General features: G+C 42.7%; 1 protein-coding gene across 6 annotated transcripts in view; it reads right to left on the reverse strand.

Moving 5' to 3' along the window:
* ANKS1A (ankyrin repeat and sterile alpha motif domain containing 1A) overlaps window positions 1–16,546 on the reverse strand; it is a 190,301-nt gene that overhangs the window by 113,028 nt on the left and 60,727 nt on the right. For 5 of the 6 annotated variants that reach the window (XM_060109437.1, XM_060109439.1, XM_060109436.1 and 2 more), the window contains exons 2-3: window positions 3,489–3,569; window positions 1,542–1,698 (exon numbers count right to left, since the gene is read on the reverse strand). In XM_060109437.1, the coding sequence (XP_059965420.1) occupies window positions 1,542–1,698; window positions 3,489–3,569 (238 nt within the window). Of the gene's footprint in view, window positions 1–1,541; window positions 1,699–3,488; window positions 3,570–8,492; window positions 8,510–16,546 lie in introns of those variants that run through there. The other variant, XM_060109440.1, reaches the window with a different exon arrangement.

Raw genomic sequence — 16,546 nt, forward strand, 5'->3', positions numbered from 1 at the left:
TCCAGGCGGGAGGCAGCTGTGAGCAGGACAAGCTAGCATACTCAAGTGGCTCAAAAATCCAAGCAGCTGTGTTCCAAGGCAAAAGTGAGCAAAGACAGGATTAGAAATGGTGGCTGAAAATTTCTTAAACGAGAAGGACTTTAATGGGTGACTAGATTTTTCCACATTGAGGAATATTAGTTAAAAGCAAACCTCTTTTATAAATTTCCTCCAGATAAGAGAAATTACTGTCACATTAGACAGGAGGAGTAAAATTGCATTTAGGTTCTAAAGAGGCAATTCTAAAGAGACAATTTTCCTTCCTAATGTTATAAAACAAACATCCTCATTGATGATCTTGAATGTCTGTTGCTCACCCACCCAGAAAATACAGCCAGAAGGGGGAAAGGGAGGCCGATGAACAGCTGTACACACACAATCTCCAAATGGAGAGAGCTGGGAGCACTGCTGTAGTTTTCTCACCCCTCACAGTGAAGCTGCCCTTCTCTGAATCAAAAGCGTGCTCTTAACAGCTCACTGAGAATGTGCATGGTCTTGCTGACAGGGGGACTTCAAGAATGGTTTCCTATCTTTTTGAGGAATAACCCTGACCTAATCCTACAGGCAACTGAACAATCTCCTCTCAGCAAAGTCACTAGTAAAACAGTCCTAAGCTTATTGAGAAAGGGCAGCATCTCTCTCCTTCAAGCAAATAAGAAAAGTATCTACTTCAGTTCAGAGCAGAGAGGGAAACAGGAGAATGGCTTGTCATTCAGAGAGGGCCCATCTCCTCGCAAATCGACACCATCTCAGATCCGAACTACAGGGAGGTGTATTTTATGAGAGGTTTGTCTAGAACTTATATAATTCAAATATAACTTTCCCAAAGGAATAAATATAAAGAAGAGAAGGTACAGTCTCAGAGTACCTGAATCCATGGCCAGTGTGTGGTGTTTCTGCTCAAATGCTGCCTTTTTTATTTTTTGAGAATTCTCTCTGCTTTGTCAAAGCATGGTCAGTAGTAAATGAACATTAGAGGACACATGGAAATGATCTTCACTCTGCTGAATCACCTCAGACCTCCACTCATCTGTCTTTGTGAGTTCATTTTTCAGCACTAGCACTCGCACCACCACTTCTGCAAGTTCTGATGCATGTAAAACAACGGCATGGTTCACAAAGTACCAACACATGCTGGGAGTATTTCTGTTTACCAGCTAAAGCTGCACTGCCACGTTGATGGCAAAAGCCCACCAGTTTGAAATGAAGCCTGGGCAATTTTGCAGGATTTGCATTATTTCCAGTTTTGCACGTGAGGTGAGTATTTATAACTTTGTTACAGTACTATTCCAAATCTCCATGATTCAAATGCATATGAAATGCACCCTTCATGGTACAAGGTTTCCCTGACGCACTAGAAGGAGCAGCGCTGGGAAGAGGGGTATCACCCTTAGTCCAGGGAAGAGCTGGTTCCCTGAGATCTGAGCTACGGGACTGAGACGGTGATGGGGCTACCAAGGTCTGGCTGTAGCTGAGTGGAGAAAGCTTCCCTTCCCTCCAACCTGTTCATTGACTTTGGTGTGTGAGGGCCCTTGATGGATGAGCAATCGCACTATCTGGGCATCTCCTTTCCAGGCTGCCAAGTGCAGAGGGTAACAGCCTTTAGAGTCAGCCACGTTGGTCAGCGCGTCGTTCCTCAGAAGAACCTCGACCACATCCCTAGAAGGCAAAAATCGATCATGAGTTTGCAGAACCCACAAGTCTTTCGTACTAACAGTTCTGCACATCTGTTTGGCACAAAGCCCTTTCACAGAGATTATCTCATCTGGCTCCCCATCTCTACCTGAGCTCACCGCCCAGCTCTTCCTTTTATTCCATGAGCTACTTGTACAGCTGTTGACAGCAGCTGAGCCATCTTGAGGCACACTACACTGACTCATCACCTCCCGGTGTATCTGGGCTTTCTACATAATCCATCTATTTTCCATTATTTTGAAAACGTCTGGTCCCCTTGTCTAAACCTTGCAATATTTCCTTGTTTGTGATGTTGAAACAGCATTCAGGGATAGAATTTACATAAAAGCAGTCATGCAAAACAAATATCATTATTCACCACATTATCCAGAGCATTTAGTGATGTGGGAGCTGGAAGCGGACAGGCAGAGCAGAATTAAAGTGGTTGCAAACATAAGCCAGATACATATGGTATCACTTGATACATCCAGAAAGAAGGACTTGGCTTCCTTCTTGGTGACGCCACTAATTAAGTAGATATAAATGTATAACTATCCCCATGCACATGAGGTCAAAGAAAATCTCCACTGTAAATAAAAACAGCATCTGGAGATGAACTTGGCTAACAAGCTACAGTCATTTAAGTCTGAGATTCACTTTAATTCAGGTTACCCCACCATTTAAGGTGGAGGGAGTCTCTACAGATTTTCTGTAAGCTTTGTCTAAGATGGTTATAGAAAAGACCACATTACAGGAAATGATCACATTCCATATACCTTAGAAAAGTTTAATGTAGAAGGAAACAGCCATTGCTTCTTTCCGGCACATCAGCATCAATTAGGCTGGGCCAAATATTGCAAAAGTGAGACAGAATACCACGAGGTGGTAGGGCCCTGTTCTCGCTCGGAAAAATCCAAATGTTCCCAATAATCCTTTCTCATCAAAACTAAACTTCTACTGCTTATCTCCTTTAGTATTATGCCTCAAACTCTCCCCGATGCCCTGTCTTCCGTTACACTCTGGTTTTCCTTCTTCCTGGCAAATCTACACACTGTACTCCACCACTCGGCCTGCTCCTGCTCTGAGCCTTGCCATTCTCCCTCACTTGAAGGGCAGCGCCCTCTTCAAGCTGCCAAACCACTGAAACCTGTGCCTTCTCTCAAACCACCACCCACCCCCTCACCAAAGCACACCTTCTCCAGAAAACTTCCCAGACAAACCCCACACAAATCACAAATTCCTGATAACCTCTCTATACTCAAGGGAATTAAATAGGCCATATTATTTATTTATTTTTCCCCTTAAAAATGGTTCTTGTTGTGGACAAGGCTAATTTTATGAGGAAAGAGTGGCAAGCAGAAAGATAAAGTCAACAGAAAGAAAGTTTCTCATGACCACTCGATCTATTTTCAGTTTATAAAGGGGCTGGTTACATAATACATTATCCAGCACCATTATGTTCTGGCTGCCCCACATCTGAGCTTCGTACTCAGATCATTGTAAGGCACTGCCCCATTTCAAAGGAGAAAAGAATAAGCAGAAGAAAGGTAAAACTTAACCTTTGGTTAAAGTTATTTTGGGAGTTGGGTGGGGAAGGACGTTTATATTATACACTAAAGAGACACTCAGGAATTCTGGACGGACTAAATTTAGTTTTTCTCTGTTCTTCAGCATCCCTGCTTTGTACACCTTTACAGAAGGAAAAAATTTAAAAAGACAATCTGAAGGCTTGGGTTCTGAAGAGTGGGGCAGGAATGTAGCACGTTAATACTTACTTATGGCCATTCAAAGCAGCATGGTGCAGAGGTGTATACCCAGTGCTGTCAACACAGTTCACATTTGGCCCTCTCCAGATGCTACAGGGGGAAAAAAAAAGACTGAAGTCACAAACCAAATTTAGAGACAGCTAGCTGCCTGGAAAAGAGTTCTGTGTGGTGGTTAACCAAACGGGTTACTTCCACATGACTCCCGATAAAAGAAAGCAGCTATTTACTACAGAAATGCACAGCACTGAGGGTACACAGTGGGGTGCTGAACAAGGAGTCAAGTATCAAGACAACGGTGTCATCATTTCAGAGCTTGTTTTCCTGTATCATTCTCTTCTTTGGTAACTTTATTATTCACTCAGTCTGGGACTTGTGTCTCTGAGTACTGTCAGGATTGTAAGAACAGCTCGTTGAAAGGTCATCAAAAATATCACTGAACCACGGACTTCCCTGGTGGCGCAGTGGTTAAGAATCAGCCTGCCAATGCAGGGGACACCGGTTTGATCCCTGGTCCGGGAAGATCCCACATGCTGCAGAGCAAGTAAGCCTGTGCGCCACAACTACTGAGCCTGTGCTCTAGAGCCTGTGAGCCACAACTACTAAGCCTGCGTGCCACAACTACGAAGCCCGCACGCCTAGAGCCCATGCTCTGCAACAAGAGAAGCCAACGCAATGAGAAGCCCGTATACCACAACAAAGACCCAATGCAGCCAAAAATTTTAAAAAATCACTGAACCAAACCACTCAGTCAGTTACAGGTACTGAGTACCCACCTCTACTCCTGGTGACTGAAGGCTTGAGAGAAACTCTAGACCAGATAATCAGGATCATTCAACCACAAGGACCAAGATCAAAGAACCCACATTCATAAAAGCACCAGGATACATGTGTTAAGATGCAAGGGACAATTCTGTCTTTCCTTTGTGAATATGTCTTATTGGTAATAAAAAGAATAACAACAGAATCTACAATTTGAGTGCCTTATTTGAATCAGAAATACCAGACTAAGACAGTTGAAATGTCATCTCATTTAATCCTCAAAGCCTTAATTCTGACTTCTGTTTCATACCTGACTACCTTGGCCAGAGCTTCTACTATTAAGTAGTAGAGGGCAGCCTTGTTTTGTCCTGCTAATGTTACTGGCAGTTAGTCTGAGGTAGACACTCTGTAACATGTAAAGGCAGTATCTTATTTTTTTCCTTTTTAAATGTATTAGAAATATTGTTTAATTTAAATACGTTTTTGCATCTATGGATAATATCATAGTTTTTCACAGTGAACCAACTAAAATGTTACCAATAGCTTTCTTAATATTGAGCCATTCTTTCATTCCTGGAATAAACCTTATTTGACCATTATCCATTAGGGCCATATCAGTGACCTCTACTTGAGAGTATTTTACTTAGCATTTTCACATCTGCATTCATAAAGGAAGCTGGTCTAAAGTTTTTGCTTTTTGTGCTATCGTTATTGGGTGATATCAGTATTAGATTTAAGTCACAGATCACCTGGGCAGCTATCTACGCACTTCTATATTCAGGAATCACTGACATAGAGCACTAAAATTATAATCACCAGTAAAACCATCTGGGCCCAGAGGCTTTATACACAGATGTTGGAAGCAGCATTATTTATGACAATAAAATTTTAGAAATAGCCCAAAAGTCCATCAACAGAGAAATGACTATGATAACTAAGGTGGAGACACACAGAATATTATATACTATTTATATTGCTATGTAATAAGACAGAATAGAGGTTACAATATAATGCTAAGGAGAAAAAAGAAAGAAAATTGTAAATATTGTAGAGAAAAAATATATATGAGAGACATTTATCAGGATTGTGGATTGAGTGCACAAGTTTACCCCATCTCCTGTCTAAAGTTGTATGAAGTGAAACCATTCCCACCCTACACCACAGATAATTGATGGACATAAAATAGAGAGATTCAGCCTAAGAAAATAAGAAAAAATGTTATCAAGTAACTGGCAGTGTTGAGGGATTCCTAAAAGGCAGAAATCAGACAAGGCTAGATCTACAGAAACACAACCTAGAAGAATGCCAATTAAAATAATCACATACCACTTTTCACCTATCAGACTGACAAAAATGAAAATGATGACATTATAAAACGCTTGTAAAGATCAGGGAAACACACACTCTTAAATACCACCGGTATGAGTTTAAATTGGTGAATTCCTCTGGGAAGACAATTTGGCAGCACCCACCAAAACCAAAAATAGGCATTCACTCTGGGCCAGCATTTCCACTTCAGGCACTATCCAACAGAAACGCTTGTACATGCGCACAAAGACACATCCTTGTTCAGGACTGATCCACTGTAAGAGTAAGAACTACAAACTTAACGTCCACCTATAGGCAGGGAGTTAAATACCAGGTACCCCAATAAAATGAATTATTACATAACATTTAACAACAACAACAAAGGAAAGAAAACAAGTTGGACTTATGTGTCCTGACGTGGAAAGATTTTATAAGATATGCTGTGTTACAGCAAAGTGAAAAAAAGAAGTCATTGTATAAGTCAAAAGATGAGCCCTCATTTTATAAGTACACACATGCACACACACACACGCACACGCACACACACCCTTGGATGGCAATGGGAAGCATGCTCATCCAGTGTTGACGGTGGTTCCCTCTGGGGAAGGAAGCGTGTGTCACGGGGGCACCACAGAGTGGTGAAGGGGGGCTTTCGCGTTCTGCTCTGTATTCTACCACACTATATAAAACACAGTGAGAATATATTCATGTAGTAGTCTTTTTAGAATATTTTTTTTAAAGAGGGGAAGGAACCTACGTACAGGGAAAAGAAGAGAAAAAAATGAAATGTTAATAATAAATGGTTGTATATGTGTGACACGGGTCACTTTAATAAGCATGTAGGCATTTGGCTTAAAAGCTTAAGATAAATTTTAAGTGAAAAGAGAGGACATGTGTACTCTGACAGCTACATTATTTGTTCCTTGTCAATTAAGGAAGCTGGTGACAAGGTCAGGAGCTTGAGTTTCTTCCTGGTGTCCCCATCCTCCATTAAACTTGGATTCCTATAGCACCTTCCAAACAAAGAGTTAAAAGCAATGATCTCTTTGTCACATTTATACCTCATTTCCTAAACCAAAAATGATATACCTATGCCTGACAATGAACAGAACGATGGAAAGTGAAACAGATCTGGAAAATCTAGGAGGTACCATTTTCATACTTAGTTTCAAATTGCCCCACAAGACAAAAAATCATCATTCTATTATAAACTAGGTGACACTAAAGTCCCAAAACAAATTATTTGCCCCAAATTACAAGCCAAATCAGTGGCAGATCCAAAACTCCCATTTATGGTGTTCTTGGCCTTTGGCCAAACAGGGACTTTGTGATCCAACTGGATGACAAGATGAAGTGAAGGTGCAGTCATACAAGGTCACACACAATAGCAAGATGACTGGAATAAACAAGAGGAGCTGGGAAAAAGGGAATAGTAACACTGCTTAAAGCAGCTGGGAGCTCAGGTCTGTCAGCTCCTAGTACTGCATTAGGAATCTGCTACCTCTTCAACCATCTCACTCCAGGTCCCAAAGTAACCTTAAAACTGAGGTTTAAACTGCCCTTGCTTTTAACAAAAAGGCAGAACTGAGCAAGCCCTCTGTCATTTTCTAACTTTTACCTCCATGTCTCCGGTTTAGAGGTGATTAAGTTTGGATATCCCATACCAGCACTAAAACTACCTCAAAACAATTAGAAAAGACAAGGCAGAAAGATAAGCACTTTCCTGCATAAAGCTGCAACTTTCCCAACTGGATAAGGCCTTTTCCCCTCCTTTTTCTCTAACTAGCATTTCTTCTAAATGCTCATGTAGAAAATTTTGGGGGAATGCGGAATATATTAAATAAAACCTAAATGAAGATGGAGAACTGTCATATCTCTTGCTTGGAATCTTAGCTTCAGACAGGATGGTAGTTACATCCCCCTCCACCCAAGTTTCTTCCTTTTTGGCAGCCCAAGAAAAGAGTTATTTACAATCTAGGCCTTCCTCCCTATCACAGCTGTCCTATTAAGTTTCTCTAAAGCAGTAAGTACCAAAGGGCTGATCACTGACAAACAAAAGCAGAGCAGAGAGCACCAAGAGAACCAGGAAAAAAAAAAAAAAGGCACAGGAGATCCCTAAACATTTAGTGCACCATCACCACAGCACTGATTACATCTGACCTTGGACCACAGTGAATTCTTTATGCTGCACTTCCATACTATATATTTTAAGCCCTTTAAGGGAATCCTTCATGTTTCCAAGAGCACAGCACTGTGCAAGGAACTGTCCAGGGCTACCAGTTTGCAACTTCTAACATTCAGTTTTTCCTAACCTGCGACCCCAGTGTGACATGATCTCTATGTAGTGTAACGAACCTGCTACTCTCTATCCATTAAAAATGGCAACAATCTCTTGATGGGACATGTAAGCATACTGCATCTGAGATATCTTTACATAAAACACAGAGACAGAAGAACCGTAAGTTGGAACCAAAGTGGCCAGTCCACTTTCATCTGTGACTACTCTGTGGGATCAGGACTAAACGATATCCTACAGTGGCTCTTAGCTGTCAGCAAGCTTGCTTCATGTTGTCCAGTTACCTAACTGCTTACTTCACACAGACAAGTAATGGCATCTCAATGGGCTGGCAGAGTGTCCAATCCAGTTCAACTGAGTAAATGTTTAGGCACTATCTTCCATACGCCAGAAAGTTATAGTCTCCACCCTTGAGGAGAGTGGGGAAGTCAGACAAGTAAACAAATGACGACACACTGCGTGAATTCTGGGAAGTATGCAAAGCATAGCTCACGGGGAGATGGGAATAAGGGAGGCTTTGCAGAAGACGAGACACTTAAGCTGAGCCTTTAAAGCTCAGATGGAATCAGCCAGGCAGGAGAAACAAGGAGGAAACGCGCAAATTCAAGGTCTCCTGAGTAGTCCCAGCAAATTGGGGCAAGTGCAAGTACCTGTGAGTGGCTGGAGCATGATGGTGAATGCGAGGATGGAGAGGCAGGCAGAGCCAGGTCATGAAGGGTCCTGTGGGCCACTGAAAGTTTCAAGCAGGGAATGATCAGATGTAAGTTTTACAAAAATCCTTCTGTTGACAGCTGGGAAGTGGGAACTTAGTGAATTTGTTATTCACCATACTGTTGATGGTTTTAAATATTTCAGAATTTGAAAAAAAATCATTATGCTAAACATTTGTATAGACAATAGACTGGAAGAAGTGTGTGACTAGATCCAGGGAGCCCAGCTAGAAGTTAGCAATTCAGGCATGAAGTAAGGACCTGAACAAAGGCAGTGGTAAGGAGTGCTGAGAAAAAAGGACAGATTCAATAGAAAAGACAGGATCTGGTGACCAAATTGGGCGGGGGCGGGTGTGTGTGAACAATTCAGTGGCTAATGAGAGAGTAATTTGAGGAGGAAAACCACTGTTGCTTTGTTTTGTGATTGTGGCAGTATGAGGCAGGGGAGGGGAGGAGGCACAGGGAGTTTTGTTTTGGATTAGTTGAGGCTGAAATGAATTTGGACTCCCATGTGTAGATGTCCAGTCAGTAGGCAGATGAGGGTCTGGAACACCATGGTTACATGGTTAGTTTAAAATGACAATGCTCAAATGTTGACAAACATGTATGTTGCCCTTACGACGATATTATAAAGTAGGGAATACATGTTGTTATTTCCATCTTACAGGTAAGAAAACTGAAGTCCAAATGACTTACTGATTGTCATATAGCTAATTAACGTGGAACTGAAACAAAATCCCACGTCTGACTTCTAGTGCATATTCCTTCCACTTTATTCAGGCTCTTGACCTTAACTGTTGAGACAAAACAACTTGGAGGGACTTCCCTGGTGCCTCAGTGGTTAAGAATCTGCCTGCCAGTGCAGGGGACACAGGTTCGAGTCCCGGTCCGGGAAGATCCCACATGCCACGGAGCAACTAAGCCCGTGCGCCACAACTACTGAGCCTGCGCGCTAGAGCCCGTGAGCCACAACTACTGAGCCCACGAGCCACAACTACTGAGCCCACGTGCCACAACTACTGAAGCCCACATGCCTAGAGCCCGTGCTCCGCAACAAGAGAAGCCACCAGCCCGCACACCGCGATGAGTAGCCCCCACTTGCCGCAACTAGAGAAAGCCCGCGAGCAGCAACAGAAACCCAATGCAGCCAAATATAAATAAATAAATCTATTTTTTAAAAAAACACAAAAAAACTTGGAGCTCTGTGGGTCTCCTCCTGCATTAGTTCTCAGGAGGTCAAAGACTCTCAGAACACCAAGTCGGAAAAGGGCCTGCTCCATCACTGACCCTGTGAAGAGGGAGCAACGGCAACAAACTTGAGGGGGAAGAGAGGTTCTGGGCAGCTCTCCATCAATTCTTCATTAAATCATTAAGGTCTAAACAGGAGTTTGTCTCATCAGCCTTTTTCTGCCAAAGGCCTTCTCTGTTTTCCTCTTTTAGTTATCCTTGCAAAGGCAGATTTATCTCTGAACCTCAGGAAGGACTGGCAGTTTTCCAACAGAAGGAAACATTGTCCAAAGTCAGTCTAATTTTAAAAAGACTTCATCTTACTCAAATGAATTTGACACATCCTTACTAAAATGCTTTCTACATAATTAACTGTTGAAGATAAAAGGAGAGATAATAAGGAGTCTAGGAAACCATTCCCATTGTCAAAGAAGCTTGTGATCTTTGGAGAAAGACACAACTTACAGACATGAAACGATCAGACAAGAAACCCCCAAAACAATGCCAAAGGAATTCTAGTTGACTGGGAAAAACTGAACATGTATTTTTATTTCTGCTCAATCCTGAAACCCACTACAACGAGAGTAAAAACAAACAAAAAAGGAATACCAGAAGGATAACAGTGAACATAAAATGTCAACATGTTTGGAAGATGAAAAGTAGATAAATTAGCAAAGCTGAGAAAGTGAATCCCTGCATCCAGAGAAGGGGATGCCAATTCACACAAGCACCCTGGGAAGGGTCAGTGATTACAAGTACCTGGTGGCACAGGAGACCAGAGATGAGGAGGGGCTGAAAACGAGGACTTGACACAAATTCTGTATGCAGCAGCATTAGCCCACCAGGTCTCCGGTCACATCCAGGGCAGCCAGTAGCCTATTACCCCTGCACCCAGGCAGGAGAAGGTGGATTTATTTTGCAAAGAAACTGAACCAGGTGGGCTCTAAACCCAGGGACTTTAGGAACAGCAGAAGTTAGGAAGAGGCACTGTACCGAAAACAAAGGCCCTAAAAGGAAGTTTACATCCTGAAGGACGAGGTTCCAGACCTGCTCACCCACTTGGCTCCCAAAATGCTAAGAGCCCTACCCTCCACTTGCAAACAGAAGGTTAGAAGATTTTTTCCTGTAGAAACCAAATGACTCCACAGAAAGGTTCAACAGATGCTGACTTTCAGGGATTCCCCAACAAAGCAGGTGGATTCCTGCCCAAACTCCCTAGATAGAGCATATAAAACCCATCCGTGACAAGTTCATCCCACCTCTATATAGACCATCCAATCGGCTTTTTTGGTGTCTCACTTTTAAATTAAAATGACAACCAAGGATCACCATACATTTGAGGAAAGCATTCAACATGAAAAGAGAGAGCACAAAACAAACAGAATAAAGGGACTCTACGGAACCAAATAAAACCTCAACCAAAAAAGCCTATTATCACACAAGAACTGGATTAGAAAAAATTGAAACAATCAGTGTAAAGCTTTTGGAAATTAAAAAATTATAGTAGTGGGACTTCCCTGGTGGCACAGTGGTTAAGAATCTGCCTGCCAATGCAGGGGACATGGGTTCAAGCCCTAGTCTGGGAAGATCCCACATGCCGTGGAGCAACTAAGCCCATGAGCCACAACTACTGAGCCTGCGGTCTAGAGCCTGTGAGCCACAACTAGTGAGCCCATGTGCCACAACTACGGAAGCCCGCATGCCACAACTACTGAAGCCTGTGCACCTAGAGCCCGTGCTCTGCAACAGGAGAAGCCACCGCAATGAGAAGCCCGCGCACCACAATGAAGAATAGCCCCCACTCGCTGCAACTAAAGAAAGCCCGTGCACAGCAACAAAGACCCAATGCAGCCAAAAATAAATAAAATAATTTTAAAAAAATTACAGTAGAGGGGCTTCCCTGGTGGCGCAGTGGTTGAGAGTCCGCCTGCCGATGCAGGGGACACGGGTTCGTGCCCCGGTCTGGGAGGATCCCGCATGCCGCGGAGTGGCTGGGCCCGTGAGCAATGGCCGCTGGGCCTGCGCGTCCGGAGCCTGTGCTCCACAATGGGAGAGGCCACAACAGTGAGAGGCCCGCGTACCACAAAAAAAAAAAAAAAAAAATTACAGTAGAAATATAAATATAAATAAAGAGCTAGAAGATAAAGCTCAGTAAATCCTTCAGAAAGTGGAACCAAAAAAGAGATAGGAAATTCCAGAGAAAAGGTAAGAAAATTAGAGGACCAAGAGTTCCAGAGAAAGAAAGAGGAGAGGAGAAAATTATCAAAGAAATAAATTTTCCTAGAACTGAAGGATATGAACTTCCAGTTCAAAGAGTCCATCTTATACTTAGTACAATAAATAATTTTTTAAAAGACCCATCCCAAGGCACACTGTGAAATTTTAGAAAACATGGGATAAAGAGAATACAGTCTCCAGAGAGGAAAAACAGTTCGCATACAAAGGACTGACTGGCATCAGAATTTTCAATAATTTCAAGACTTTCAAAAAGTCTTATGGCTTTCGTTTCTGTAAGCCATAATACAAAGGAGCAACGCTTTCAAAATTCGAAGGTGAAATGATTTCCAACCTAGAATTCTATAGCAGACAAAGAATCAGTCAAGTATAAACAGAGAATAAAGATATTTTTATCCATGCAGAGTCAAATTTTACCTCCCACACACCCTTTTATCAGAAAGTGACTGGAGGATGTGCTCTACCAAAAAAACGAGCAAACCAAGAAAGAAGACAGGCATCCAGGAAAGGGGACAAAAAAAGGCAAAGGGAATCAAGTGTACAGCAAGCCTCAGAAATACCCAACCATCGCTGGAGGATGCAGGGCTTTGGCATCTGTGGGAGAAAATAAAACTGACAAGATCAACTGATGGTTCTGCCTGGAATGTGGAAAAGAATATTTAGGGGGCTTTCCTGATGGCGCAGTGGTTGAGAGTCCGCCTGCCGATGCAGGGGACACGGGTTCGTGCCTCGGTCCGGGAAGATCCCACATGCCGTGGAGCGGCTGGGCCCGTGAGCCATGGCCACTGAGCCTGCGCGTCTGGAGCCTATGCTCTGCAACGGGAGAGGCCACAACTGTGAGAGGCCCACGTAACGCAAAAAAAAAAAAAAAAAGAAATAGCAACATAAGCATAATAATCAGAAATATGGAGGAAACACCTGAAGCTCAGAGCTAAGAGCTAGAAGTGGCTGCTTTCCCAGAAAAGAATTCAGGTGTGTACAAATGCCCCCTGGTAAGGATGGTGCAGAAAAGATTCTGACACAACACGTCAGGCTAAGACAAGTCCTTGTCAACTATGAAATGCATATTTCTGGTCACCTTGGCTTTTGTGGCCATGCATTTTGTGTTTCAAACATGTGACGAAAGGCAGTGACTTTGAAGGGTTTATTCCCTTATGAGAGAGAAACACAGTGGAAAGGCAATGCCCCATTTTAACCTCACAGGTGACACAACTCACACAAAAAACTTGGAAGGATGGCCCCCTTTTTCCACAAAGCCAGCAAGGAGCTCTCCCCTCTCCTGCCAAGAACAAGGGTCTTCTGTTTCTAGTCAGTAATCTGTGCACACACAATACCCACCCCTCCGCCCCCCACACATACACACAAGCCAGCAAGTTCCTGGAGAGCAGGGACTGTTAGAAACCTTGTACATTCATGCCAGTAACTGCTGTGTTCAATCACTGCCTCCCTATCAACGCCGGTAAGGGGAAGGGGGAATGGGAATGGTGGCAGGAGGGAGCACAGTCTCAACATGGACATGGATATGACAACCTGAGACATGATACCACTGCGGGAGTGCGCTGCTCTTACTGTGATGCAGTCACGAGGAATAATGTATAATCACATTTTTACAAGCCATATTTCCCTTACTGTTTACGCTATTACTTTGGGGGCCCTTATCTTTTATTTGATTCAATTTACCTTAGCCTGGCTTCTTAACACTCCAGCACTCACTGTTTCTGTTCCGCAACAGGAAAAGTCACAGAAGTGCTGAACTGCATGAAAATGGTCTCCAGAGTTCAAAATTCTGACTCCTGTCACACCGCATGCTCCATGATAGCAGGGACCGTGCCCATCTTGTACCACCTTCCCAAACAGCAATCACACAGTACGGGGCACAGAGTAAATACTCAAATATTTGTGGAGAGGGGGAAGGAGTGGAAAAGCCACTGTGCTATTCTAGGTTCCTTATAATAAATAAGACCAAGCCACTGCCCTAAAGAACCTCAGAGGCATAGAAGCAAAAAATTATAATGCAGTGTGATTCATGCTATAAAAGAACTGTGTAAACGCTAAGGGAACACGGGTGACCGCTTGGATGAATGGCATCCGTTCTCAAGAAAAAGGGATGAAAGGGCTCTGCAACCAGGGGGAAGGGTGTGTGATCACACTGCAGCCAAGGTGATCTTTTAAGAGCAAACACTTCCTAGTTTTCTGCACTCCTCATGCAGGCTCTTCTTTCCTAGAAGGTCAGGCTCCCTCCTGCCTCCTCCCCAACCCCCCATCCCACCCTGCCTCTTCAACTCCCCTTCAGCATTGAGCAAAGCTCTCCTCCTCAGGGAGCTCTTTCCTTTCCTCCCCAGGCCAGGCAGGGCTCTTCATGAGCTACTTGTACAGCTCCTTGTACTCTGCCTTGATGACAATGATCTCAGTTCAGAGCTCTGTATTTGTCATTATTTGATTGCCTTTCTCACTAGACCACAAGCAACTTCCGGGCAGATCGGAATATGTTATGTTTACCACCGTATCCTCACTGTCAAGAAAGCACTGCACCCGGCACATGCAGTAAGAGAAATCTACACATAAAGGTGTGAGAAATCTACACAGGTAAGAGAAATCTACACATAAAAGCATGAGGGGGCCTAGCTATTTAAAGATGGCTATGGTGAATTACTTTTTTAGATCATGGAAACTATTTCTAAGAACTCAAATATCCTGTCAAGTTATTTTTTGAGTAAAAAATACTGTACAGATTTGTCTAAATATATGTGCAGATTCATATTCTAAGGTAACATGTTACCTGGAAAGAAAAAGCAAGGTTTCTTCTATTGTTTAGTGAGTATATGACAGAGAGAGAGAGAGAGAGAGAGAGAGAGAGAGAGAGAGAGAGAGCGCACGTGCGCGCGTGCATGCACACGCAGAAAGGTTTTTTTGAAAAAATATTTATTTATTTATTTATGGCTGTGTTGGCTCTTCGTTTCTGTGAGAGGGCTTTCTCTAGTTGCGGCAAGTGGGGGCCACTCCTCATGGCGGTGCGCGGGCCTCTCACTATCGCGGCCTCTCTCGTGGAGCACAGGCTCCAGACGCGCAGGCTCAGTAATTGTGGCTCACGGGGCCAGCCGCCCCGCGGCATGTGGGATCCTCCCAGACCAGGGCTTGAACCCATGTCCCCTGCATTGGCAGGCAGATTCTCAACCACTGCGCCACCAGGGAAGCCCAAGAAAAGCTTTTAAGGATAATTTGCTCCTTGGCTTGTCAAAGTCCACAGGCTTAACTGAGCTGGGTAGGAAGGCAAGATGCCTTAATCAGTCACATTTGGGGGCAAAGATTCCTCCAATTTAGGGAAACCATAAATCCTGGCTTATATCTGTTGTCCCAGTGTAATTATTAACAGGATCCTGGCCTGGACAATAAATTATATGGTCACTTTACTCCATCCAGACTTTGAGACCCTTTTCTTGGAATTTTGAGTCTAAAAGGCCTGGAAATAACAGCCAATATTAAATGCTTGCTATGAGCCAAGTATACTTTAAGTGGATTAAACAACTCACTGTTTACTTCTCACCAGAACCCTGTAAGGGAACCCTAGGAAACTGACAAGTATGGGGATGAATAACCAGAGTCACAGAGCTGGAATGGGTGACACTGGTTTAACTCCAAAATCTTAACACTGTGCTATATACAACTTCTTGAAAACCACTCTCTCAGATGTTTTTCTCATTCCTGAATAAGATGAATTTCCCACAGCTCATACACTTTCATTTCCGCCCTGCTTCACATTCCCCACCCCTCATTCATTCTGTCTTACTCGTTTTTTTCTCTCCAGGGTTATAGGAAACCAATAAAGAGTCTTGAAAGAGAGGCACTATATTCTAGGTAGGAACCGGGTCCCAGAGGGAAATGAAATAGAGGTAGTTAACCAAAAGACTCCTATTAACATTTCCAGAAATCCAATTAGCTGACAAACCTTGTTACTTAAGGTAACTACTGAAAGCATCAACATTATAATGAAAGCTACAAGCTGACTGAATTCATTGAATCTTAAAGTATTTAAAGCTGATTATTTTGTTGTTTTAAGGAAATTAAAATAACAAAATTTCAAGATAGAAATTAATAATGTAAAAGTGATGTACACCTCAAATGAAATTTATTATCAGATTCTAGGTCCAATACACACCACATATATTTTCTAAATGTCCCAAGCATCACAACAAAAATAGTATTCTGAATGTTGCTAATTTGTAAGCTGAATGTCAAAGATCTAATTTTTTTTTCACACATGCAACTGACCCATATGAGTGAATCCTGGATTTGACACATTGTATTAGCTACAAAATCTCTAGTAGATCATCTAAACTTTATATAAAGTAGACATGTCACTTGTCCTATCCCTACCCTGAGAGAGTTGTTTTATGGAATAAATGGGATAACGTATGTGAAAAAAATTATAAACTGGAATTTAAAATATAAGGGTTTGGCATCAACATCTAAAGTGAAGCAAAGTATTCTAAAGAATGAGACCAGTGTATATGTGCTGACATGAAAAAACGTGG

This window comes from Mesoplodon densirostris, chromosome 10, assembly GCF_025265405.1.
Source record: "Mesoplodon densirostris isolate mMesDen1 chromosome 10, mMesDen1 primary haplotype, whole genome shotgun sequence".
NCBI classification, from domain to species: domain Eukaryota; kingdom Metazoa; phylum Chordata; class Mammalia; order Artiodactyla; family Ziphiidae; genus Mesoplodon; species Mesoplodon densirostris.